At 44.3% G+C, this 25,095-nt stretch overlaps 1 protein-coding gene across 1 annotated transcript; it reads left to right on the top strand.

The window, feature by feature from the left end:
* Ndufa12 (NADH:ubiquinone oxidoreductase subunit A12) lies at positions 1–25,095 on the top strand. Its single transcript, XM_076920028.1, has 4 exons — positions 1–181; positions 1,027–1,109; positions 7,799–7,886; positions 24,825–25,095. The coding sequence occupies exons 1-4, from the start codon at positions 96–98 to the stop codon at positions 25,003–25,005; spliced, it is 438 nt and encodes a 145-aa protein (XP_076776143.1). The 5' UTR covers positions 1–95; the 3' UTR covers positions 25,006–25,095.

Raw genomic sequence — 25,095 nt, forward strand, 5'->3', positions numbered from 1 at the left:
TGAGCAGGAACCTCCAAAAGACGGTTCCTTGCGTCCAGTCTTCCGCCCGGCGGGTTTTACCCGGAGCACGGAAAGGGCGGACCACGCAGCTGAGAATGGAGCTGGTGCAGGTACTGAAGCGCGGCTTGCAGCAGGTCACCGGCCACGGCGGCCTGCGGGGCCTCCTACGGGTTTTCTTCAGGTAGGAGGCCAGAACTAGACGCTGGGTCTCTGGGGACGGACCTCCGCTGGCTGCTTCCCTGGAAAGGGGCCCAGATTAGATCTCCTTGGAGGTCCACTTGTCAAGGACGACAAGTTCAGTCCCAGTGTTGAGTTCCTTGAACTGGCGTCTCTTGAGTCCAGTTCAGCCCCTAGTGACGGAGTTGTGACGCCAGGGGTAAGGTAGCTGGGCTGCTCCGGGCCTGAGTCCTGGGGTGTAATGAGGCTTAGGGTAGCAGCTCCTCTACCCCCGTGGTGACCTTGGGCAAGTTTTCCTTTGCACTGAGTACAGTAAGAAGTTGAAGGAGGCGATCGTGACAGTCCTGATTATCCCCATGCAGCAGCAGCAAATCCGGGGAACCACTTGGAGACTCGTAGTACACTGAATAATCCAGGGAACACGAATAATCATCCAGGGAACACGAAGATGATGGAGTACTTTGACTCCCTGAAGGTTTTACTAACTTAGTGTCTCTGGGTGCCTGGCTAATAGTAGATCCATGGACCGTGGCTTGAAGGTAGTGTTTTAAATGTAATCTAAGCATGTCTGTTGCGTTCGTCCCCCCACCCCACCCCCCTCCCACCTGCTTCTGGAACAACACAGGAGACTCCAGAGCTCTTTGCCGGAAAGTTGGTTCATGAGCATTGAGTGGCAAGAGCCTTCTGCTGAAGGCTAGAGGTGTACAAGCAGCCAGCATCCCCAGTAGCTCCTCGTTCTTGTAGTCGATGCAGCAGTCGGTGGTACTTTCTCTTTATTTCTGGTTTCATCTTGAACAGTGAATCATTCTGAGATGCCTTGTTTTGTTTTTTTTTCCCGTGTATTTAAAGGTCGAATGATATAAGGCTTGGTACATTGGTGGGAGAAGACAAATATGGAAACAAATACTATGAAGACAACAAGCAATTTTTTGGTGAGTGCAATATATATATATATATATATATATATATATATATATATATAATTGGATTGGGGTTGGGATTCTGAGTCTATTTTTGATAGCATGCATTAGCTGACACATAGTTACGTGGAAAGGAAAACTCAATGGGAAATTTAAAAGATGGGCAGTTGAGATGGCTCAGCCAGTTTGAGCGCCTGCCACCATGCACAGTGACCTGAAATACACCCTTGGATGACCCCATACCTCGTCTTTCAGGTGAAGAACCAAGCCCTCTATCTGTCAGTTCAGACTATTCCGTAGAGGTATGTAAGCCATATTTACGTTGGTGCCCCAGAAGGTTCCATTTTATTCTATAACTGTAACATTTTAAACACAAACAGTAGAACTTTTAGGCTTCGGTCAGATTTTAAGAAGTCTGAGCTGGGCATTGTAGCTCCTGTGGTCCCAGCACTCTGAAGGCAAGGGCAAGAGAATTGCCAAAGGTTTAAGGCTAGCCAGGACAGCTTGGGCTGCAGAGAAACTTTATCAAGCAAAAACCAAAAGACAGATTTTCATAGATGAAGCAGCCAAGGCTCAAAGACATGGCTTCTCCAAAGAGACTTGATCATATGACAGAAATGGCAACAGAGCCCCAAGGAGATATTCTTTCTACTCATTGTTTAGTTGTTAGGAATTAAAGTAACTTTCCTTCTCCTTCTTCTTTCTTCTGTTCTCACACTAACATATATTTATCTTTATTTTTGCTAATTATTAAAATGATACATAGAATGGTAAATATTAAAATTTGTCATATAAAGTTAAAAGTGAAAGCTGAGCTGAAAATATTAAGTAGTTCCTTGACTTTCCTTGTGTGCCCGAGGCCCCAGGGATAAAGAAGAAAAAGGTGAAAAGTGACTGTCGTGACTTTATTTCTTTTTTTCTAAAAGTTTTTAACCGCATGCATTTGCTTACGTATTTTTATGCGTGGGTGTTTGAGTGCTGGGGTGCACATGCGTCGGAGGACAACACGTGGAAGTCAGTTTTTTCCTTCTACAGCGTAGGATGCAGTGATTGAACTCAGGCCCTCACACTTAGCCACAAGCCCCTTTACCTGCTACCATCTCACTGGCCCCTGTAATTTTACTTGTATTTAATACTTCAACTTACACATGTTTTAAAGACTTGGATGGGGGCTGGAGAGATAGCTCTGTGATTAAGAGCTCTGGCTGCTCTTGCAGAGGCCTTGGGTTCAGTTCCCAGCACCCACATGGCAGCTCACAGCTCTCTGTAACGCCAGTTCCAGGGGAATCTGATGCTCTCTTCTGGCCTCCAAGGGCACCAGGCACACATGGGGTGCACATACATACATATGTGCAGGCAAAAACATAAAATTTTAAAAAATTAATCTTTAAATAAATACATAAATAGTCTAAAAACAGATTCCTAGAAATGGAGTTGCCAAGTGTGAACATGAACTTTCAACAGAAAACTATTTTATTTTTATAATATTGAAATAATTATTTTATTTTATGGGTATGACTGTTTGCCTGTGTGTATGTCTGTGTGCCACATGCAGGCCTAGTGTCCATGGAGGCATCAGATCTCCTTGAATTGAAATTGCAAATGGCTCGAAGCCATCGTTGGGTGCTAGAAACCGAACATAAATCTTCTGCAAGGGCTCTTAACTGCTGAGCCATTTCTGTAGCCCTGACTTTCAACATTATATAGGTATGTATGTGTATGTATATACACATACAAATCTATTATATATATATATATATATATATATATATATATATATATATGACAGAGAGAGAGAGAAAGAGAGAGAGAGAGAAAGAGAGAGAGAGAGATATTGATTGATTGCTAAGGACCAGCTCTGTCATAGTATAGTATAAATCTGTTGCCAAGCCCTAATCTATGAAACCTTTCCCGTGGTCCCTTCCATCAACCTTGACTGTCCCTTGCCTCGTTGGATTGCAGTTCATGTGTAGTTATCCATGCACCTCTTTTTTGTGATACATGTTTTCTGTGCCGCTCAGTGTGACCTTGAATTCAGCCATCCTGCCAATGGGCCTAATGGAAACTGTGGGCGCTTTGGGGAGTGTGTGTGTATATGTGTGTATATACTATGTTGGGTGTATGTAGTATATGGTGTGTATAGTGTGTGTGTGTGTGTGTGTATGTGTGTGTGTGCTACGTTGGGTGCATGTTTTTGTTTAATATGTGATGTGTATATGTAGTATGTGGTATGTGTAGTATGCACATGTATATACAATATTGAGTGTATGTGTGTAATATGTGATGTGTGTACGTGAGTGTACACAATGTTGAGTGTATATATGTAGTATGTTGGCTGTATGTATGGTGTGGGGGGTGTGTTTGTAGTATGTGGACTCTGTGTGTGTGTAATATGTAGACTGTGTGTGTAGTATGTGGACTGTGTGGATGTGTTTGTGTGTAGTATGTAAACTGTGTGTGTGTGGTATGTGTACTGTGTGGGTGTGTGTAGTATGTAGACTGTGTTTGTGTGTAGTATGTGGACTATGTGTGTCTAAGTGTGTGTATGTAGTATGTGGACTGTGTGGGTGTGTATGTGTGTGTGTATGTATGTGGACTGTGTGTGTATGTATGTGGACTGTGTGTGTATGTATGTGGACTGTGTGTGTATGTATGTGGACTGTGTGTGTATATGTGTGTGTGTATGTATGTGGACTGTGTGTGTGTATATGTGTGTGTGTATGTATGTGGACTGTGTGTGTGTATATGTGTGTGTGTATGTATGTGGACTGTGTGTGTATATGTGTGTGTGTATGTATGTGGACTGTGTGTGCATGTATGTGGACTGTGTGTGTATGTATGTGGACTGTGTGTGTAGTATGTGGACTGTGTGTGTATGTATGTGGACTGTGTGTGTATGTATGTGGACTGTGTGTGTATGTATGTGGACTGTGTGTGTAGTATGTGGACTGTGTGTGTATGTATGTGGACTGTGTGTGTATGTATGTGGACTGTGTGTGTATGTATGTGGACTGTGTGTGTAGTATGTGGACTGTGTGTGTATGTATGTGGACTGTGTGTGCATGTATGTGGACTGTGTGTGTATGTATGTGGACTGTGTGTGTAGTATGTGGACTGTGTGTGTATGTATGTGGACTGTGTGTGTAGTATGTGGACTGTGTGTGTATGTATGTGGACTGTGTGTGCATGTATGTGGACTGTGTGTGTATGTATGTGGACTGTGTGTGTAGTATGTGGACTGTGTGTGTATGTATGTGGACTGTGTGTGTAGTATGTGGACTGTGTGTGTATGTATGTGGACTGTGTGTGTATGTATGTGGACTGTGTGTGCATGTATGTGGACTGTGTGTGTATGTATGTGGACTGTGTGTGTAGTATGTGGACTGTGTGTGTATGTATGTGGACTGTGTGTGTATGTATGTGGACTGTGTGTGTATGTATGTGGACTGTGTGTGCATGTATGTGGACTGTGTGTGTATGTATGTGGACTGTGTGTGTATGTATGTGGACTGTGTGTGCATGTATGTGGACTGTGTGTGTATGTATGTGGACTGTGTGTGTAGTATGTGGACTGTGTGTGCATGTATGTGGACTGTGTGTGTATGTATGTGGACTGTGTGTGTAGTATGTGGACTGTGTGTGTATGTATGTGGACTGTGTGTGTAGTATGTGGACTGTGTGTGTAGTATGTGGACTGTGTGTGTATGTATGTGGACTGTGTGTGTATGTATGTGGACTGTGTGTGTAGTATGTGGACTGTGTGTGTATGTATGTGGACTGTGTGTGTAGTATGTGGACTGTGTGTGTATGTATGTGGACTGTGTGTGTATGTATGTGGACTGTGTGTGTATGTATGTGGACTGTGTGTGTAGTATGTGGACTGTGTGTGTAGTATGTGGACTGTGTGTGTATGTATGTGGACTGTGTGTGTAGTATGTGGACTGTGTGTGTATGTATGTGGACTGTGTGTGTATGTATGTGGACTGTGTGTGTATGTATGTGGACTGTGTGTGCATGTATGTGGACTGTGTGTGTAGTATGTGGACTGTGTGTGTATGTATGTGGACTGTGTGTATGTATGTGGACTGTGTGTGTATGTATGTGGACTGTGTGTGTACGTATGTGGACTGTGTGGGTGTTGTGTGTGTATGTGTGTGTGTAGTATGTGGACTGTGTGTGTATGTATGTGGACTGTGTGTGTATGTATGTGGACTGTGTGTGTATGTATGTGGACTGTGTGTACGTATGTGGACTGTGTGGGTGTTGTGTGTGTATGTGTGTGTGTAGTATGTGGACTGTGTGTGTAGTATGTGGACTGTGTGTGTATGTATGTGGACTGTGTGTGTATGTATGTGGACTGTGTGTATGTATGTGGACTGTGTGTGTATGTATGTGGACTGTGTGTGTATGTATGTGGACTGTGTGTGTATGTATGTGGACTGTGTGTGCATGTATGTGGACTGTGTGTGCATGTATGTGGACTGTGTGTGTATGTATGTGGACTGTGTGTGTATGTATGTGGACTGTGTGTGCATGTATGTGGACTGTGTGTGCATGTATGTGGACTGTGTGTGTAGTATGTGGACTGTGTGTGTATGTATGTGGACTGTGTGTGTATGTATGTGGACTGTGTGTGTATGTATGTGGACTGTGTGTGCATGTATGTGGACTGTGTGTGTATGTATGTGGACTGTGTGTGTAGTATGTGGACTGTGTGTGCATGTATGTGGACTGTGTGTGTATGTATGTGGACTGTGTGTGTAGTATGTGGACTGTGTGTGCATGTATGTGGACTGTGTGTGTATGTATGTGGACTGTGTGTGTAGTATGTGGACTGTGTGTGTATGTATGTGGACTGTGTGTGTAGTATGTGGACTGTGTGTGTAGTATGTGGACTGTGTGTGTATGTATGTGGACTGTGTGTGTATGTATGTGGACTGTGTGTGTATGTATGTGGACTGTGTGTGTATGTATGTGGACTGTGTGTATGTATGTGGACTGTGTGTGTATGTATGTGGACTGTGTGTGTATGTATGTGGACTGTGTGTGTATGTATGTGGACTGTGTGTGTATGTATGTGGACTGTGTGTATGTATGTGGACTGTGTGTGTATGTATGTGGACTGTGTGTGTATGTATGTGGACTGTGTGTGTATGTATGTGGACTGTGTGTGCATGTATGTGGACTGTGTGTGTATGTATGTGGACTGTGTGTGTATGTATGTGGACTGTGTGTATGTATGTGGACTGTGTGTGTATGTATGTGGACTGTGTGTGTATGTATGTGGACTGTGTGTGCATGTATGTGGACTGTGTGTGTATGTATGTGGACTGTGTGTGTATGTATGTGGACTGTGTGTGTATGTATGTGGACTGTGTGTATGTATGTGGACTGTGTGTACGTATGTGGACTGTGTGTGTGTATGTATGTGGACTGTGTGTGTATGTATGTGGACTGTGTGTGTATGTATGTGGACTGTGTGTGTATGTATGTGGACTGTGTGTATGTATGTGGACTGTGTGTGCATGTATGTGGACTGTGTGTGCATGTATGTGGACTGTGTGTGCATGTATGTGGACTGTGTGTGTATGTATGTGGACTGTGTGTGTATGTATGTGGACTGTGTGTATGTATGTGGACTGTGTGTGTATGTATGTGGACTGTGTGTGTATGTATGTGGACTGTGTGTGTATGTATGTGGACTGTGTGTGTATGTATGTGGACTGTGTGTGTATGTATGTGGACTGTGTGTATGTATGTGGACTGTGTGTGTATGTATGTGGACTGTGTGTGTATGTATGTGGACTGTGTGTGTATGTATGTGGACTGTGTGTGTATGTATGTGGACTGTGTGTGTATGTATGTGGACTGTGTGTGTATGTATGTGGACTGTGTGTACGTATGTGTGTCGTGGGGTGTGCATGTATGTGGACTATGTGGGTGTGTAGGCCGGAGGACAATCTTGGGTATAGTTCCTCAGGCCCTGTTCACCTTCACTTTTTTTCCTTCCACTGGCCTGAACTCACCAAGTAGGCCCAGCCAGTTTGCCCTAGGGATCCACCTGCCTCTGACTGAGTTGGTGTTACATGTACCTATATCATGCCCGTTGTTCATTTATTTATGTTCATTTAATGTGAGCTTTGGGAATCAAACTCATGTCCGTGTGCTTACAAGGTAAGCACTTTCTGGACTAGTTTTCTCCCCACCCTGGAAACAGTTTTGGAAACAGTAGCTAGCTCATCTCACAGAGAGCTCATAAATGGTAAGGAAGCCATACTGTTTGGTGCCGGGAACTGCCCTCTTACCTACCCACCACTTATAATCCCCAGCTGTTACATAAGATCCATACATTCCCAAAGGAGCGCAGTGTTCCTTTATGGATTTAATGTGTGCTGTTGTGAGTACATTTTTGCTCTGGTCCCTGGAAAACTTTCTTTTCTGGGATTCCCTGGGCAGACAGGACCAGGTGTGCCTCCCTCTGCTCATTCTGTGTCAGATGTTGGGAAGTAGCGAGGATTCTCCATGGTGAAAGGGCTGAGTACAACCCCCAGCTCCATCCCTGTTCTGGGATGGAGCTGGCTTCACAGTGCAGCGGGAAGTCATCCCTCGGACACGCTGTTATGTTAGAACAAAGTGATGCAGTCTTCCCGGTCTTATGTGCATATGCTTCAATACCTTATCTTCTCACTTCTCCCTCGCAGGCCGTCACCGATGGGTCATGTACACCACCGAAATGAATGGCAAGAACACGTTCTGGGATCTGGATGGAAGCATGGTGCCTCCTGAGTGGTAAGCTAAGTCAACACGGTGTTTGACAGGCAGTAGTCACTACACAATAGAAGAAAGGCATTTACTAGTGAGGAGAGTCTGCTTCTGGACAGTGGTCTTAAGTTACTCCACAGCTTCAGGGGCTTGAGACAGCAACCACTCTTTTTTCATATTCGGTGAGTCAGGGGCTCTAGGCAAAAGAAGACGGCTGTCTCTGCAACTGAGATGTTTGGGGCCTCAGAATTCTAGACTCGTCTGAAGATGCGTTCAGCTACCAGCCGGCAGCTAGTGCTAGACACCAGCTGGGACCACAGCTGAGGCTGTAGTCAGGCCTGCACGCCTGTGGTTCTTCAGGTGAGTGCTTGAGAAAAGACAAGCAGAAGCCATATGGCCCTGAGACCTGATCCTAGAAATCATGATCACTTCCATCTTCTGTGCAGTGAAATGATTAGAAAGTGGTGCCCCTGTTCAGCCTGAAGGCATGTTAAATGATGTGCGCACGCACACACGCGCACACTCATGCAGTATGTCGTGATGAAGTAATGTAGGGGAAGGCAGCGTGCTACCCCACCACCTGTGTGAGTGAAGGGAAGATACACAGAAGTCCGGCCCTGAATACCTCTACAGTTTGAATTCAGGCATGTCCGTCAGCTTCTTTAGGATTGGGTTTCTTCATCTATACGATGATAGCCCTAAAATTCCCTCAAGTCTCTAAACCTCAGGTTTCAAAATATACATGTTTTGAAACCAGAACAAAAGTTTAAATGCTGTCATAAAGTATTTTAGAGCCAAAGTACTAGTACTTCTTTTTTTATTTTATTTATTTATTTATTTATTTATTTGATTCTTGAAATAACAAATCTGAAAATCCTTTCCAGTTGGCCTAGAAATTTTCATTTAAGAAAATTTAAAAAATAAAAACACAGTAGAAATTGCTGGTGTGAGCTTGGAATCTTGCCTACTTAGGAGGTTGTGGCAGGAGAGAGCACCAGCCTGGGCAGGAGACTGGGGGATGGCTCACTGGCTGAGTGCTCACCCCTCGGGAGTGTTGAGAAACAAACCTCAATAAGACTCTAGAAATCAATGCAGAATATCAGTGGCTGTGATACTCGGTTTCAATTGAACCTGGCCACTGGCATAGTTTGTGGGGGGGGGGGGCGGTTCTGTTGAAGAGGAACTGGGGTTACTTCACAGTACACTCTTGAATTCTAAAGACCCCTGGAAACCAGGTTTGTGGTGTTAGTGGGTGAAATGCACGGTGAGACAGGGAGTGCTGGGGTCTACCATAAGCTGGACACACAGACTCCACTAGGAGAGTGGCAGCCCCACTCTGCTTTGCCCTTCGGCGAGAATCCCACCAAGGCTTTCCAGATAGTAGTTTTTCTAAAGGAGTATATTTATTTGTATTTATTGTGAGAGTTCTTGGTTTTCTGACATTAACTTTTTGTAGCAATTTAAGTATACCCAATCAAATGTTCGGCTGTGATGGCAATGATCTAGGTTCCACGGCCTAGTACAGTAGGCACACCTGGCCCCAAGCACTTGACAGTCTGGGTGATACAACTAAGACAATGAGTCTTCTTTTCTTTTTGAACAGGGCTTCATTCTGTAACCTAGGCTGGGCTGGAGCTCATGTAATCCACTCCTGGCTCAGCTTTCTAGGTGCTAAGATCTCAGATATGAGTTAACCTTTTATTCATACATCCAGCCATTTATTTTATCAAAATTAAATAGGCTACTTGATTGGGCATACAGTTTTCAAAAGTGCTGTTGGGAAACAGGCTTCCAACATCTTTTCCTCATAAGTAGTCTTTCCCCTGGGCCAGTACTTGAACTAACTGGGAGCACTAGTACTTTTGCAGGAAGTTCCTGGTTCTTAGTGGTAAGCAGCAATGGCTAGGAGGTGGTGCCTTCTGGCCTACTGGGATGCTTTAAGGGGAATAAGCCTTGGCTCTATTAAGGTCTGAGGAGCTCTGTAGGTCTTGAGCTGCAGGTTCTGGATAAAGCAGTTGGCTGTGTTGAAGGACCCTGAGTCCACAGCCTCAAGGTCAAGCATGGAGATGCTCTTCTATCACCAGACTGCGGTAGAGCTCAGCGGCAGAGCTTGCTTGCCCAGGACAGGCAAGGCCTGTGCTTAGTCCACAGTCACTGACTGAAGGAGTAGACACAAGTCTGTTAAAGCAGCAGAAGAGACTGCATGAGAGTTGTGTTGGAGGGTGACAGTTTCCTTACAAGTCCAGTTGGACCACAAGTTGGTCAGGGTGTCACAGAAGGTGGGCCATGCCTTTCCCATAGTCCTCTGCCATGTGGCCTCCAGTCTGGATTTATCCCCTTATTAATTATAACTTCTGCCAGTTCATTAAGGTATCTACCAGGTTCCTCCTAAAAAAGAAATTACTCATTTTCCCTCTGTAATCAATTAGAATTTTGTGAAGAATATATTGAACTTTGATATTCCATTTATATTTTTAATCTATTTATGTTAGTATCAATTCCTGGGGTGGGTTATAAGCAGTTTCTATAATTTGTTCTTTTATTGCTTAAGTTGGACTTGGTTTCCGTCTTGGGAGCCCATTTGGAATGCCTTTTGGATGCTTTTGAAATGAGCCATCCTTCTTAGTGCTCCCTTGCTTTATGATGCCAAGTGCTCCTTTTTCACCTCGTGGTTTCTGTCTCAGCTTTGCAGACAGTGATCTCTGTCAGGGAGATGGATTAGGGGATGCCGTCAAGCCTGATGCCCTGTCAGGGGCATGAGGTTCAGTCCAGGCAGAAGGAGGCTGAAGAGCCGTGAGATCAGACCTCCTTTTGCTGTAGTAGTTTTGCTAGAAGATAAACCCTGAGTGGGCCATGAAGCTTATGGGACAGTGATTGGAAAGCCATGGAAAGTCAGCCTAAAGGCTGGACATGAGTGTCATGAGGGGGTTGTATTCCTGAGACAGCCAGTTAGCTAACGGTAACCTCAAGGGGAAAGGTCTTGAAGGAAATTGAAAGTGGTACCTAGTAACTGAGAACCTTGGGAAAGCCAACCTGACTTAGGCTGGTACAGACAAAGCTTCAGGGGTCTCAGGATTAGAGCAAATCAGCCTTGGCATTCCTGTAAGACAAAGTGCATGACTCCTCGATCTTCCTGCAAAGGCAGAGAGACATGAGGAAGCCAGAGAGAAAATGCTCGAAGCCAGCAGGGGTCGGTTTCTGAAGTTTAAGGAAAGAAGGCAAGGTATTTCCGTGATGTAACAGTCACTTGTGACACAGCAGGTGTCACAGAGTAGAAGCTGCAGCATATTACCCAGCTGAGATCACTGGTGAAGCTGGCCATGGCAAGAGAGTCTCAGGGTAGATGAGCCAGCCTGATACTGGAAAAAGATTCCTCTACACGGGGGTTTCAGAGCTAGAAGTGAGTTGAGACATCAGTGCCTGTTTTCGGGGTTCAAAGGGGGACTCTCCTTGTCAAGGCTAATGCAGCTGATGGCTTCAGGTTAAAGTCAGTGCTCGGAGGAATTTGCTAAAACCTGTGGTCTGTGCGTGGGATGACAAAGCAGAGGCAGCAGCACGGCTGTGTACAACTGATTTATTTTTGTCTCTGTGGAGGCCAACTGCTCACAAGTAAAGATCCTTCCCAGTATTGCTACTGACTGACAACACTCACTGAATGCTCGGAGGGAGATGGATGAGGAAATTAGTGCTTACAGTCCCACTAACACACATCCCTCGTGTAAACCCTGGATCAAGGAGTAATCTGACTTTCAAGACATTATTTACACAATATATACAGTACTTATAGCTACTGTGTACAAGATTCCCCTGTTGGATGGGAGCAGTTAATTGAAAACCTAGGAAGGAGACTCCATTCAGAAAACTGCTGAGAGCAGTAATGGGTCATGGGAGGGCATAAATGATCAGCGTTGACTCCGGGCCTCGAGGGTTCAGGACCCCAGAGGGAGCGATGACTAAACGTGTGGTCAAAGGAGCAAGAGAGCTAGACCTAGAAGTCGAGCCAGAGACACTGCTGGGACTCTGTTGTAAAGTGTTCCTGCATACAGAGATGCTGATGAGGACAGAAAGAGGGAGGGGGATCTTTTGAGAGAGTGTTTTCGGTGATGATGCTGTGAACATTGCTGAGATAGTAGTGAAAGATTCAGGTTGTTGATAATGCAGTAGCATGGGTTAAGAGGGATGGGTCTTCTGAGGGTAAAATGCCATCAAACTGCCCCAGATGCTATGTGAAAATTCCTTACGGAGGATTCAACTGACGTGGCAAACTTTGGTGTCATTTTTAAATGTTCTTTTAAGAAAATGCCAGGAGCTAGAGAGATGGCCGAATGGCTAAAGTACTTGTGCGAGTCTGAGGAGCCGAGTTTCAATCCCCAGCACACACACAGAAAGAAAGCCCAGTGTGCTGTCTGCACCTGTAGTCCCAGCACTGGGGCAGTCAGGAAAGTGCCAGAGACTTGCTGGTTGGTCAGCGTAGCTCCAGGTTCAGTGAGACCCTGTCTCAAAAATTAAGATAGTGAGTTTAGGATAAAGGCCTTATATCAACTTCTGGTCTCCACATGTATTGCTTCATGGGCACATGTACCAGCGTGTATGTTCATGTGTGTATACACACAGACACAGGATAAGGAAGAGGAATTGCCAGGCTAGAGGTGTAGCTCTGTGGTAGAGTCCCTACAGAAGAGACAAGACTTCAACAGCAAAATGATTCAAGATGGCTAGTAACTTAGCAACAGAGTGTTGTAAATGAGTGTGTATGTAGTTTGGGGGCATAGTGCTGCAGATGGGCTAGACTAGATGCCCGCATCATGTAAGCTTAATCTTTTCATGCGTAAGACTGAAGACCAGAAGGCTTCCTGGGACTCACTGTCACTCTCCTTACTGTGCCATGGAACCCTTGTGGCTTTATGGTCCCCATCTTGTTTCCTGCCTAAAACCACATTTTAGTTACATTCACATCTCCCCAGTCTGTGAACATGAATTTTCTGACTAACCTTGCTGGGCTAGGTGCCAGCTTGGGCCCACCTTTTTTTAATTGTTTTTTTTTTTAAAGTTAACATATAGAACAGTGAATTTCACTTTAATATTCTCATACATATCTATAATAACAGTTTGGTCATATTTTTTCTCTGAGCTTGGCCTCACTTCATGGCTTTTGTATTCTGGTTTCTATGTAGATTCAAGGAAGAGGAAGAGGCATTAGGCTAATGCCTCAAGGAAGCTGCTGTGCACTGGTAGTTGTTTGGCAGGAGGTAATAGTAGACCAGCTTGCTAGTGATACAGGCTGCAATTTAGGGCTGTATTAGTTGTCAGTCACGGGGCACCAGTTATCAAGTAGCCTAACACAGCAAACAGTGGCTTGCACTTTTTGTTAACAATTGGGTGTTTCCCCTGAGTGCCTCTGCTCCAGGCCTTCCCAGAGCTATAGTGGAGGTGCCATCTAGAGCTGTAGTCAGTCTTTACCTGGGAGGCTACACTGCCACAGTGATAGGGGTCCTTTGGCACAGGGATAACTTAAGACTTAGCAGCTAGCTTCCCTGGAGCCAACAGTTTAGAGAGAAAGCAAGTCCTCTCTGGGTAGAAGCCAGACTTTCAGGAGTAAGCCAACTAGTCCCACCCTGTTCTAACAATGGGCATTGCACAAGGGGGCAGATCCAGAGAGGGGAGTCAAGAGGCCTGGGAGTAGGGAGCCAGCTAAACCCTCTTGTTCCTAAGTTGCTTTTTCACTCGCAACAGGAAACAGGACATATGTAAAACTTTTAAATTAAGAGGAAAAAGAAATGTTCCCTAAGGAGCTAGGCCCTAATGAGTTCTGCGTGGTGGTGCACATCTGTAGTTCTAGTGCTTCATAGACTGAGAGACGCATAGAGAGTTTGAGGCCAGCCTATCCCATATAGCAAGACTTTGTCTCAAACAACAAAAGCCTGTTCTGATCATTGGCTCATTTTAAAATTCAGATTACCCGCTTTTGTTGTTGTTGTTGTGTCTTTTATTTCAAGGTCTTTGATCTGGGTTACTGGAAGTAGAGTTACCAAGGTAGGAAAGACAGAAGAAGGCTTGGGTAGTCAGAAGTTCTCTTTTTTTAGGCACAGCTGTATCTGGAGAGTAATGGTTGAGAACACTCATTGGCAGTCAGGATAGAGTTTGTTGCTAGAGACAGGAATTCCCTGGGATTTTCATTCTAGCTAGTGTAATTTAAAAGAAGATGACCTTTGGCGACATGCCTTGCTCCCTGCTCTGGAGACCAGGTGAGAATATAGTCTGTATTGTTAGGAGTTGACCTCCGATTGGTAACCAGCTGCGATTGGTAAGCTGGTTAGGTATACTTGGGCTTGCCTAGTGCTGCTGCGGTTGGGCGTGGTCTGTTCTCTCTGAGGATGGGAGGTCTGGCGCTGCCGCTATGTCTGTAGAGATGTTGGCTGTTGAGGAGCAAGAAGCTTTTAATCAGGGGCCAGCTCCTGCACCTGCTGGATACAATGCTCGCTCGTCTCCCTTGAGGACATGTAGTCTGGAGAGTAAGGAAACACAGCTCCCGGATGGCTGGGTGAGCTGTCGGCTGCATGAATGACTGCAGAGCTGTGAGGAGCTGTGATGCTGCCCGGCTGGCAGGTGCTGGGTCTGCCCTCTGCTCTGCGTCAGCAGGTACCAGTGAGGCCTGTGACAATCTTACAGCTTGCTCAGCAGCTGCATAATGTCACCTGGGGACAGGTTTTCTTCCGAGGCATTGGTGAATTTTGTTAGAATCAGAGATCTTTAGTCATCTTGTCAGTTTCCCTTACTCTTCCCTAATCTTGTAGGAAGGCAAGTTCACCTTACGGAGCCTGTCTTTGCTTTGCTTCTTTTAGTCTGCCAGTAGCCAGTATGACCACTAGGTCCACCCGTGGACATGCAGAAGAGGGGTGTGTGTCTGTGTGTCTGTGTGTCTGTGTGTCTGTGTGTCTGTGTGTCTTTGTGGTGTATGTCTTGGGCACTAGGCTGCATGGCCTTGAAAGTAAAATGCTATTGTATGTAACCCTGCACGGCACTCTGCTCATAGACTCAACTGCTATTCCACCGAGGGCCTCACTGCGCGTCAGACACTGGAGCTGCAGTCCTGGGAGAAGTGACGCATACCCACCCTCCGGGAGTTTCCAGTCTCCTAATGACACATCCTGGCAGAGTCATACTATTCTACAATTCCTTAACTAAGATTAAAATTTCTTAATATTTGTATTAATTTGAATAATCTCAAAGTATTACTTAAGTAAATACTACATACTTTATACCACTTTTATTCTCCTCACCCATCATTCCCTATCTCGATAGTAATACACAAAGGTTTGTTTTTGTTGTGTGTGCTAGTTAGCTTGATAATAGAGTTGCTGACATAAAGACCAAGTAAATAATGAGAAGCTACGTAAAACTTGGCAGGGTCGGAATGTTACTGAGTGTGGAAAAGTGGAATGCTGGGTTATTTCATGCATGTAGAATAAAATCACTGTTTTCTCTTATATCAGTAGAAGTAGATTTACTGTTTGTGATTTGATGTGTTGGAACCCTGACTTGCTTAAAGAATGTAGTTTAATGGCTTGCTTGGATTTTTCTCTGCAGCATGTATGCCATGTCCCCACTTGGTGGCACCTTCTGATCATTTTTAGCCAACATGTCTTTTTCCTCAGTGCAGAGCACTTATATCTCCATGTATACTGAAATAGCTCTCTCCCTCCCTCCCTCCCTCCCTCCCTCCCTCCCTCCCTCCCTCCCTCCCTGCCTCCCTCCCTGCCTCCCTCCCTGCCTCCCTCCGTCTTGTTGGCCTGTGTTCTAGTTTTTTGTTTTTATTGTTTTTAAAGAACAAAGTCATGGAAAGGATTGTGTGGAGGGGGTGGTGTGGGCAGAGAAGAGTCAAGAGTGCCTCACTGGGTCATGGTGCTGAGGGAGCCTGTTCACAGACAGAGAAAGGATGCACTGGGTTGTGGTGGGCCATGCCTGGATGCTCAGGACTAGGAGCTGGGAGAAGAAGAATCAGGAGTTGAAGGCCGGCCTGAACTGCATACCACCAGCCTGGGCTGCATGGTACCTTGTACCAGGGTGACAGGGAGACAGGGATTGTAGAAGAGATAACGATAGTCAGACAGGTGGGGGGGGGGGTGCGTGCTGGGAGAAGGAGGTAGGTAGTGGTGGGTGGGGGTGGCTCAGTGTAGAGCATTTGTGTTCCTTGCACAAGGCCCAGAGTTCAATCTGGAGCTTCGAGAAGACACAAAACAAAACAAAGCCTGATTATGAGGTGTCACTGTTAGGGAAATGTTGACAGCCTAGAGGCACATGGTGCAATCCAAAATACACTCTGAATTCATTGGTTCTGAACCGCGCCCTTAGGATTTTCCTCCTCTGGTCCCTGGATATAGGTCAGCTTTTGTAGGAATGTGTTCTTTTTGAGAGACGGGGAGTCTGGTTGTGTTGCCCTGCTTGGTTCTGAACTGGCAGTCTCGAGATCCTCTTGCCTCAGCCTCCTGGGTAGCTGCTACCTCTGTTCCCTAAGAATCCCAGTGGAGAGACGAGATGGTAGTTTGCTGTCACATCTTCTGTAGAAGAGCGTTTATGATTAGAAATAATGAGATTTGTGTTTGTGACATATACTTGTAATTTGTGGTTTCCTTCCCCCAGTCACAGACATGTCCTGCATCTCAGCAACATTCTGCCTGTCAGTTGAGTGCTCCAGTAGCTGGGGGCTTTTGTACAATGGCAATTTGTATTTAAAATTAACATCCCATTTATTGCAGCTGTAAATCTTAAACTGTAGTTCTTCTTAAGCCTCGAGGCTTAGCTCATAAGCAGAATAACAAGATTAGTAAATTGAATACTTTCTGCATAAAAATAAAGAATAATCATTTTCTTTTGTTCCTTGATGAATGTTTGATAAACTCTAGTGGAAAGGATTAAATTCTTTTAAACAGTTATATCTATTTACAAATTTAGTTTATTACATTATTTTAAGCATTTTAGTTAGGTTACATCTATAAATTTAATATATTTAATTTTCCCCAATCCTTCAAATGCCCAGTGAATAAAGTATCAAGTCAGTGTTGTGATAACATAGGCAATTCTATTACTTAAGCCAGAAACTTAAGGGTCATCTCAATTCATCTTTCTCCAAGATCGGCCAGCTACATTTTCCTGCCTTGCTTCCCTTTAAACTGTTATTAATGTGTCACCCTCAGCATTAACTGTCCTATTTGTGTCACTGATAACATGTCCACCCACCCTTTTGTACCCCCTCCCCTGCTCTCTGTCTAAAATTGTGCTCATTATTATTTGTGTACAGTGGGGTGATGTGAGGTAGGGGATGGGTGTGTGTTACAATGAGTATATGGGGCCAGAGAACAAGTTTGTGAAGTTGGTTCTCTCCTTCCATCTTTGTGTGGATTCTGGGCTCCCACTCAGGTCTCAGGCTTTCTGTGAGGGCTTCACCAGCCAAGCCTGCTCTGCAGCCCCGCTGCTTCTCTCTGAACATGCCACACATCTGCTTGCCGCCAGAGACTCTTACTCAAATCCAAGCCACAGGTACTTCTTACTTGGCTTCTACAACAACAGCCAAAATGGTATGAGTTACCTCACTCAGAATGATTTGTTTTTCTAGTACAAAATTAAAAAAAGAAAGAAAGAAATCATGAATGAAATTCTCAGGTAAATGCTTAGCATTTATTGTATTTTTAATTTCTTGTCTGAGTCTTCAAATACCATCCTAAAAGGCTTCCTAGCACACAGTAGCTTATAGATAAATGTCTGTTGAATGAAGAGAGATATATTTTCTTTGACACAATCACTATTTTTAGATATAATGATCATTTATTTCAAATACTTAATGCAAAAACGACACTTCTTTGTGTGTTTTTTAAATTATTTTTATTTTACTTGTATAACTGACCTGCCTGCAGGTGTATAAGTGTACCTTCTAACTTGGAGGCTAGAAGAGGATGCCTTGTTCCCTGGAGTACTGGGAATGGGATGGGGTCCTCTGCAGCAGCAAGAGGCGCTCTTACCTGCTGAGCCATCTCTCCAGTGCTCCTCGGCCCCTATTCTTTTCTGAGACAGGGTTTCACCATGGAATTCTGGCTGGCCTGGAACTAACTCTACAGACCAGGACTGATAGAGATCACCTGCCACTGTCTCTGCTGCCCTGTCCTGGGATAAACCCATGTACCACTACACCTTGCTTAAAATAGATCCCTCTTAATGTTTGTTTTCAGACTATAATATCATACTAAAAGATTATGTTCTAAGAAACTATAGACTGAATGATTAGATTTTTTTCCTACCATTTTTTTTTAAATAGGTCTATTTTATAGCCGAGGCTGGCCACCCACTCACCATCTTCCTGTCCCAACCCCCCTAAATGCTGGAATGACAGGTGTGTACCACCAGCTCTGTTTTGATTTTGTTTTTGATACAAGGTTTCATGGAGCCCAGGCTGGCCTGAAGCTGGCTATGCAATCCAAAGTTGGCATTCGACTAGTAACCCTTCTGCCTGTAAGTCCCCATGCTGGGGTTACAGGAATCCAAACAGGATTCTTACACTATCAAAAAAAAGTTAATGGAATTTTCTATACTTGGGGTATAGAAAACAAGGAACTGTTCTTATTGCCAATGTCCAGAATTTTTAAAAAATCTTTATTGTATCCATAGGTTATCATGACTGTGACATATTCTGGATATATTACAAGTAGTAAATTATACAAATAGATACTTTCAACATTTCTGAGTGACCATTAGTGAAAGGCATTGCATTGTAGAAATGACCTAGGAAAGCATTCATTAAGGCAGACTGAGAGAAACTATCTTTCTACCACTAAAACATCTGTGTGCTTTGAAGGAAGTGATGCTGTTTCAAATGGCACCGTAAGTGAGATGAAATGAGACTGGAAGTCATTAGAATCTATTTATAATTTCAGAGTAATGACAGAAGACTTGGGGAGGATTTATAAACCATTTCCTGAATTGGCTTGATAAGCGGTATTTCTTTTTAATATACTTGGTTTTTCTTAAGTAATATGTTTGCTTCAGAAAATAACAAAGGAAATAAACAGCCTATTATCCCACCAGATGGAAACAGTAACTATTAACACTTTGCTAACATGTCATTCTGATCTCCTTTTCTATGTGCAGAGGTCCTTTGATTTCATTCTTTAACATATTTAAGTTTTGTTTTGTTTTGTTTTGGTTTGGTTTTTTTTTTTTTTTGGTTTTTTTTTTTTTTTTTGGTTTTTCAAGACAGGGTTTCTCCGTGTAGTCCTGGCTGTCCTGGAACTCACTCTGTAGACCAGGCTGGCCTCAAACTCAGAAATCCACCTGCCTCTGCCTCCCAAGTGCTGGGATTAAAGGCGTGCGCTACCACCGCCCGGCTTAAGTTTTTAATTTTACTCATTTTTATGTGCATTTGTGCATGCATGAGCTTATGTGCTCCAGATGCATGCAGGCACCTGTTGAGGGCAGAAGAGGGCATCAGATCCCCTGGAACTGGTGTTAAACCCACCACATGGGTGCTGGGAACCAAACCTGCTTCCTCTTCAAGAATAATGAGTGCTCTTAACCACTGACCCATAAATCCAGGTCCAAAATGTCATTTTTAGGAGTGTGTGTGGGTATCTGCTTGACAGCCCAATATATGGGTACCTATAGAAGCCAGACTAGAGCGTCAGATCCCCTGTGGTTGGAGTTACAGGTAGATGTGAGCTGCCTGTTGGGGGGAGGGGTGCTAGAGGAACTGAGTTTCCCTGTTTTGATAATCACTGTCTTTGCTCTGCATCCCTGGACAAACCATGTAAAGTCTGTGAACTGGACCTCTCGCTAATTAAAGTGGAGGTGTAATCTCCAATTAATCAATTATCCAGTGAATTAGTGGTTTTTTAAAAAATGTTTAGAACAATGCCCATAATTTGCAAATGCTATCTAAGGATTGTTTTAAAAATTAAACAACCTGCTTTTAAACCTTAAAAATGTGGCAAATGTTTTATCAGGTGATAGTCTGTACTGAAATTTATAGTGAGAGTTTACTCCAGTGGCTTCCTCATGCATACTTTAAGAACTCCCTTTTATTCTTGGCTTTGCTCTTCCCATTTCCTCACTACTATAAGGAAAGCTGTGATGGACACCCTCCTTGGACATAGGCGCTTGGCTCCAGTGTCCTTCTTTCTCTAAGGCAGAGCTCTACACGAAGGAGGACTACATAGAGCTTACATGGCCTATACAGCTTGGAAGAAGCTTTTGTATTTCTGTCAAAGTCCATGTGATTTACATGTCTTATGATTCCAGTGAATATTTTAAATAAACTGTACATTTACTGTTTTAGATGCTTATTATGTCTCTAAAATATTTGTGTTAGAAGATTAGTTACCTCTTGGTATTTCTAAGTACGTTGACTCTAAATGGAATTTTTAAATGTGTAATGGGAAATCTAATTTAATTTCCTTTTGTAAACAATCTCATCTGAGCAGTATGTCCGGACTCTTGCTTTCCCCAGTGATATGACAAGCCAGCCTTTCCTTTGGTTGACTTGCGCCTGCCGGGGCTGAAGCCTTCTGTCTGCTGTGCTCCTCTGCTAGTCTCTGTAATTGCTGTTTGTGACTTAACATTTGATATCTGCTAGTGACAGTCTTCCTGGCGGTTCCCAGCATCCACCGTTGTCTTGGGTAGACGTCCAGCTGATTTTAGAATGACATAATCAAACTCTGACAGAGAACTTACTGGGGATATAATTCAGGAGCATTCAAGAAGTAGTAATACCTAAATTATCAAGCTTGGAGTTGGCCATTTTGCAAAACCATGTTTGAGTTGTTTAAATTTGTATCAGCTTGTGTTGGTTATGGGTGGGGCAAGATTAAAACAATTATTATTTAATATCTTTGTTTCCAATTCTGTTGATACACTTCAGTATATTTGAGTATTGATTTTTCCCTAGTGTTATATCTTTTCATAAAAATTCTCTTTTTGTCTTTGTAACTTTTCTGCTTTCTACCACTGTCCTTATTTGTGATCTTAGGGACTCTGCCAAGACTTTTTAATGTCTAGGTGACACCAGTCTCCAATTTTGTAGACAGGGCTCAGAATGTGGGCATCTTTAAGTCATTCAGTAAGACCCTTAATTAAAATACTTTGCAAATAAAATATTTTGGTGTAGAAATCTAAAAGGTACCATTTCCCCCTTTTAGTTAACAATCATAACAAAAATAGGAGGGTTGCATTATTATCCTGGCAGGCTATAAACATTTTATTTCTTTGTATCTGTTGAAACAATTACTCTGGCTCTGTCTCTCTCTCTATCTCTCTCTCTCTGTCTCTCTCTCTTTCTCTCTCTGTGTGTGTGTGTGTGTGTGTGTGTACGCACGTGTGTGTGCGTACATGTTTTGGGTTTTGGTTTTTATGACAGGGTCACACTCTGTAGACCAGGCTGGCCTCAGAATCATAAAGCTCCATCTGCCTCTGCCTCTCTGCCTCTCTGCCTCTCTCTCTGCCTCTCTGCCTCTCTGCCTCTCTCTGCCTCTGCCTCTGCCTCTGCCTCTGCCTCTGCCCTCTGGCCTCTGGCCTCTGCCTCCTCTGCCTCCTCTGCCTCCTCTGCCTCTGCCTCTCTGCCTCTCTCTGTGTGCCTCTCTCTCTGCCTCTCTCTCTCTGCTTCTCTCTCTCTCTCTGCCTCTCTCGCTCTGCCTCTCTTTCTCTCTGCTTCTCTGCCTCTCTCTCTCTCTGCTTCTCTGCCTCTCTCTGTCTCTGCCTCTCTGCCTCTCTGCCTCTCTGCCTCTCCTCTGCCTCTCTGCCTCTCTGCCTCTCTGCCTCTCTGCCTCTCTGCCTCTCTGCCTCTCTGCCTCTCTGCCTCTCTGCCTCTCTGCCTCTCTGCCTCTCTGCCTCTCTGCCTCTCTGCCTCTCTGCCTCTCTGCCTCTCTCTGCCTCTCTGCCTCTCTGCCTCTCTGTCTCTCTGCCTCTACCTCTCTGCCTCTGCCTCTACTTCCCCAGTGCTGGAACTAAAGGTGTGTACCACACATCCAACTGATTGATGCTTGCCCATATCCTTGTAAGGATTTCAAATTTTATAAATTATAATAAAAATGATCTTTTTCTTGCATTTTCTGTGAACTCTTCAATTTCTCACTTAAGTAACCAAACAGGCATGTGCAAGCTTTAGACTGTGGCTTCTTAAATATCATTTTAACCTTCAGCAGTCTCAAAAGCAATTAATTGAAAAAGGTTTTCTTTATTACTTAGGCTGACTCGGTGAGGTGAAAGTCAACTCTTTCCACCGTGTCTTAAACTCACATAAAGCCCTTTGGGATGTAACAGGCTTGCTTTGACAGCTAATCTCTCTTCTTAGTAACTGTCAGAGCCTGTCTCACAACCGGCAGCCGCAAGGGTTTTCAAGTTTTGTTACTGGTCCTGGGTTGTTGGTCCCAGTCACTAGAGTAATCCTGTTGCCTTTAGTGCCTTGCTTCTCAAACTGAAGGTCGTGACCTCTTTTGGGGTTGGACAACCCTTTTACAGAGGTTTCCTAAGACCATCAGAAAACACAGATATTTATATTAAGATTCACAACAGTAGCAAGATTACAGTTATGAAGTAGCAAACAAAAATATGTTATGGTTGGGGGTCAGCACAACCTGAGGGGCTGTATTAAAGGGTCACAACAACAGGGAGGTTGAGAGCCACTGCTCCAGAGGATGTGTGGTAGATACCAATCCAAACAGGCTTCATATGTACACACATGTACACCTACACCTATATCTATCTCTCTATGTATTTGCTGGTTTTGGCCAGCTGCTCATCTGAGCCTATCAGTCACGGCAGGCAGCTGGTCCTCACTAGCAGTGTGCTCAGCTTTGGGTTTGCTCGTTGAAGTAAAGCCTTTTTCTCTTCTCCTCTTCGCCTCTTCTCCTCTTCTCCTCTTCTCCTCTTCTCCTCTTCTCCTCTTCTCCTCTTCTCCTCTTCTCTTCTCCTCTCCTCTCTTCTCCTCTTCTCCTCTTCTCCTCTTTTTCTCTGGAGCTGCAGTTCTAGTGCTGCAGCTCTTTCTCCTCTAGGGCCTCCAGGTCTTGAGGGAGCTGGTGTGATGGTTTCCCCCCCTTCTTCCCTCCCCATGTACGTTCTTCACTGGCTTGCTGCTGCTTTTCTGTCTTTCCAACTTGGAGTGCTTTCTTATTACTTGGCTCTTCCGTTTCCACTCCACTCCATGTTGAGCCAGGTTTTTAAACTGTGTGTGTGTGTGTGTGTGTGTGTGTGTGTGTGTGTGTATGTGTCTGTGTGTCTGTGTGTCTGTGTGTCTCTGTGTGTGTCTGTGTGTCTGTGTGTCTCTGTGTGTGTCTGTGTGTGTGTGTCTGTGTGTCTGTGTGTGTGTCTCTGTGTGTGTCTGTGTGTGTGTCTGTGTCTGTGTGTGTGTGTCTGTGTGTGTGTGTCTGTGTGTGTGTGTGACTGTGTGTGTGTGTGTGTGTGCTATGCTTGCTGAGGCTGCTCATGCTCTGAGGAGCCAGGCTCTCCTTCACCCTGTGGGTTCCAGGCATTGAACCCTGGCCGTTAGCTGTGGCGGTAAGCACCTTTGCCTGCTGACCTGTGTCTCTGCCCTGCTTGAAATTTAATTAGATATCCTTTGAAGCCAAAATACTTAGGAATTTCAAGCTATGGTTGTATGATCTGTTTGTCTGTTTATTTGAGACAGGGTTTTACTAATGTAGCTCAGACTAGTCTGGAATCTCCTCCTCCTCCTCCTCCTCCTCCTCCTGCCTCACTACTGTAGGGTAACCAACACACCACCATGCCCATGTTTAGCCTCCTGAGGAACTGGGAAGCTTTTTTTGTTGTTGTTGTTTTGTTTTTTTGTTTTGTTTTGTTTTGTTTTACAGTGTTGTTCTAACCCAGGCCTCATCCATGCCTGACTCTCCCTCTATTCCTAAGATATACCCTCTGCTCTGGAAATTGTATTCATATTCCATTAACATGTGAACACTTTCAGAACCCCTCTCATTTTACAATGCATTCTGAGTCTCAGTACCTTCAGTAATGATATACTGTATCTCTTGAGTATTGTCTAAGAAAATAAAGACAATGGTAAAACAATAAGGTGACTATACTCATTTTACTTTTTTAAAGGTAACAACTAGTTCTCGCTATCCAGTATAGCAAGAACTTAACTGGTTTTCCTGTGTGGCAGGACAGTTCATTCTAAGGGGAGAATGTAGAGGATTTTGAGCAACATTGTAACACTTACACAGTCGTGTTGTTATACCTGTGTTTTCATCAGCCTCATTTGAATAGTAAAGGTGTAGTTTGCTTAGGATAAAAGACAGGGTCTCATGTTGCCCAGGCTGGCCAGGACTCCTATGTTGCCCAGGCTATCCTGGACTCCTAAGCTCAAGCAGTCCTTCAACCTGTGGAGCAGCCAGGACTGCAGGTGTGTGACACTTTGCCCAGCTTATCACTGTCATTGTAGCCCACCCTCCCCACACACATATAGGGCTAGAGAACTAGGCACGTGTTCTTGCACCCAGCTAAGTGCCCAGTCCCATGCTTTAGTACTTTTAATATAAGTTGTTTTTTCTGTGGTGTTGAGCCTCCAGCTTGAATTGAAGACATGTGTAGAAGCTGTTTTCTCCACGTGACCTTCATGAATTCCAAACTGAGGCTTTGTGAGCCAGGGTAACCTGAGCATATTAAATATTCAGAGCAAGCCTTAAGTTCTCAAACTAACTTATACTATTCATAATTGGCTCTAGAGTAATGTCTTACATCCAGTCAGGATCGGTGTCACATGCACACTGTGTTGTAATTTGACAGCAGTTTTTTTGTGTATTTGTAATATGTAAAATAATGGTGTAACTGAAAAGCGATGATGCCTTAAGTTGGAGAGACTTAGTAGCGATGATGGCCAGAGCTGGCCCGTGCTGAGCGGCCGTCTGGGCAGGGATTCTAGTACTCTGTTGCAGTCTGACTTTGACCGTAACTCAGATTTCTCCTCTTCAGGCACCGCTGGCTTCACTGCATGACTGATGACCCTCCAACGACAAAACCACCGACTGCTCGTAAATTCATCTGGACAAACCATAAATTCAATGTGACGGCCACTCCAGAGCAATACGTTCCTTATTCCACCACTAGAAAGAAGATTCACGAGTGGGTCCCACCCTCGACACCTTACAAGTGACAGCAGTGAAGACTGTTCCTGCACTTCCAGGCTAGCACAGGACCGTCCTAGCCGCTGACTGTGAACTTGATTAAATTGCTTGACCTAGCA

Source organism: Arvicanthis niloticus, chromosome 22 (genome assembly GCF_011762505.2).
Source record: "Arvicanthis niloticus isolate mArvNil1 chromosome 22, mArvNil1.pat.X, whole genome shotgun sequence".
Classification (NCBI taxonomy): Eukaryota; Metazoa; Chordata; class Mammalia; order Rodentia; family Muridae; genus Arvicanthis; species Arvicanthis niloticus.

Coding starts and splice junctions, on each gene's coding strand:
- Ndufa12 (XM_076920028.1), top strand. CDS start 96: ATGGAGCTGGTGCAGGTACTGAAGCGCGGCTTGCAGCAGGTCACCGGC. Junction 182..1,026: donor CTCCTACGGGTTTTCTTCAG/GTAGGAGGCCAG, acceptor GTGTATTTAAAG/GTCGAATGATATAAGGCTTG. Junction 7,887..24,824: donor AGCATGGTGCCTCCTGAGTG/GTAAGCTAAGTC, acceptor TCTCCTCTTCAG/GCACCGCTGGCTTCACTGCA.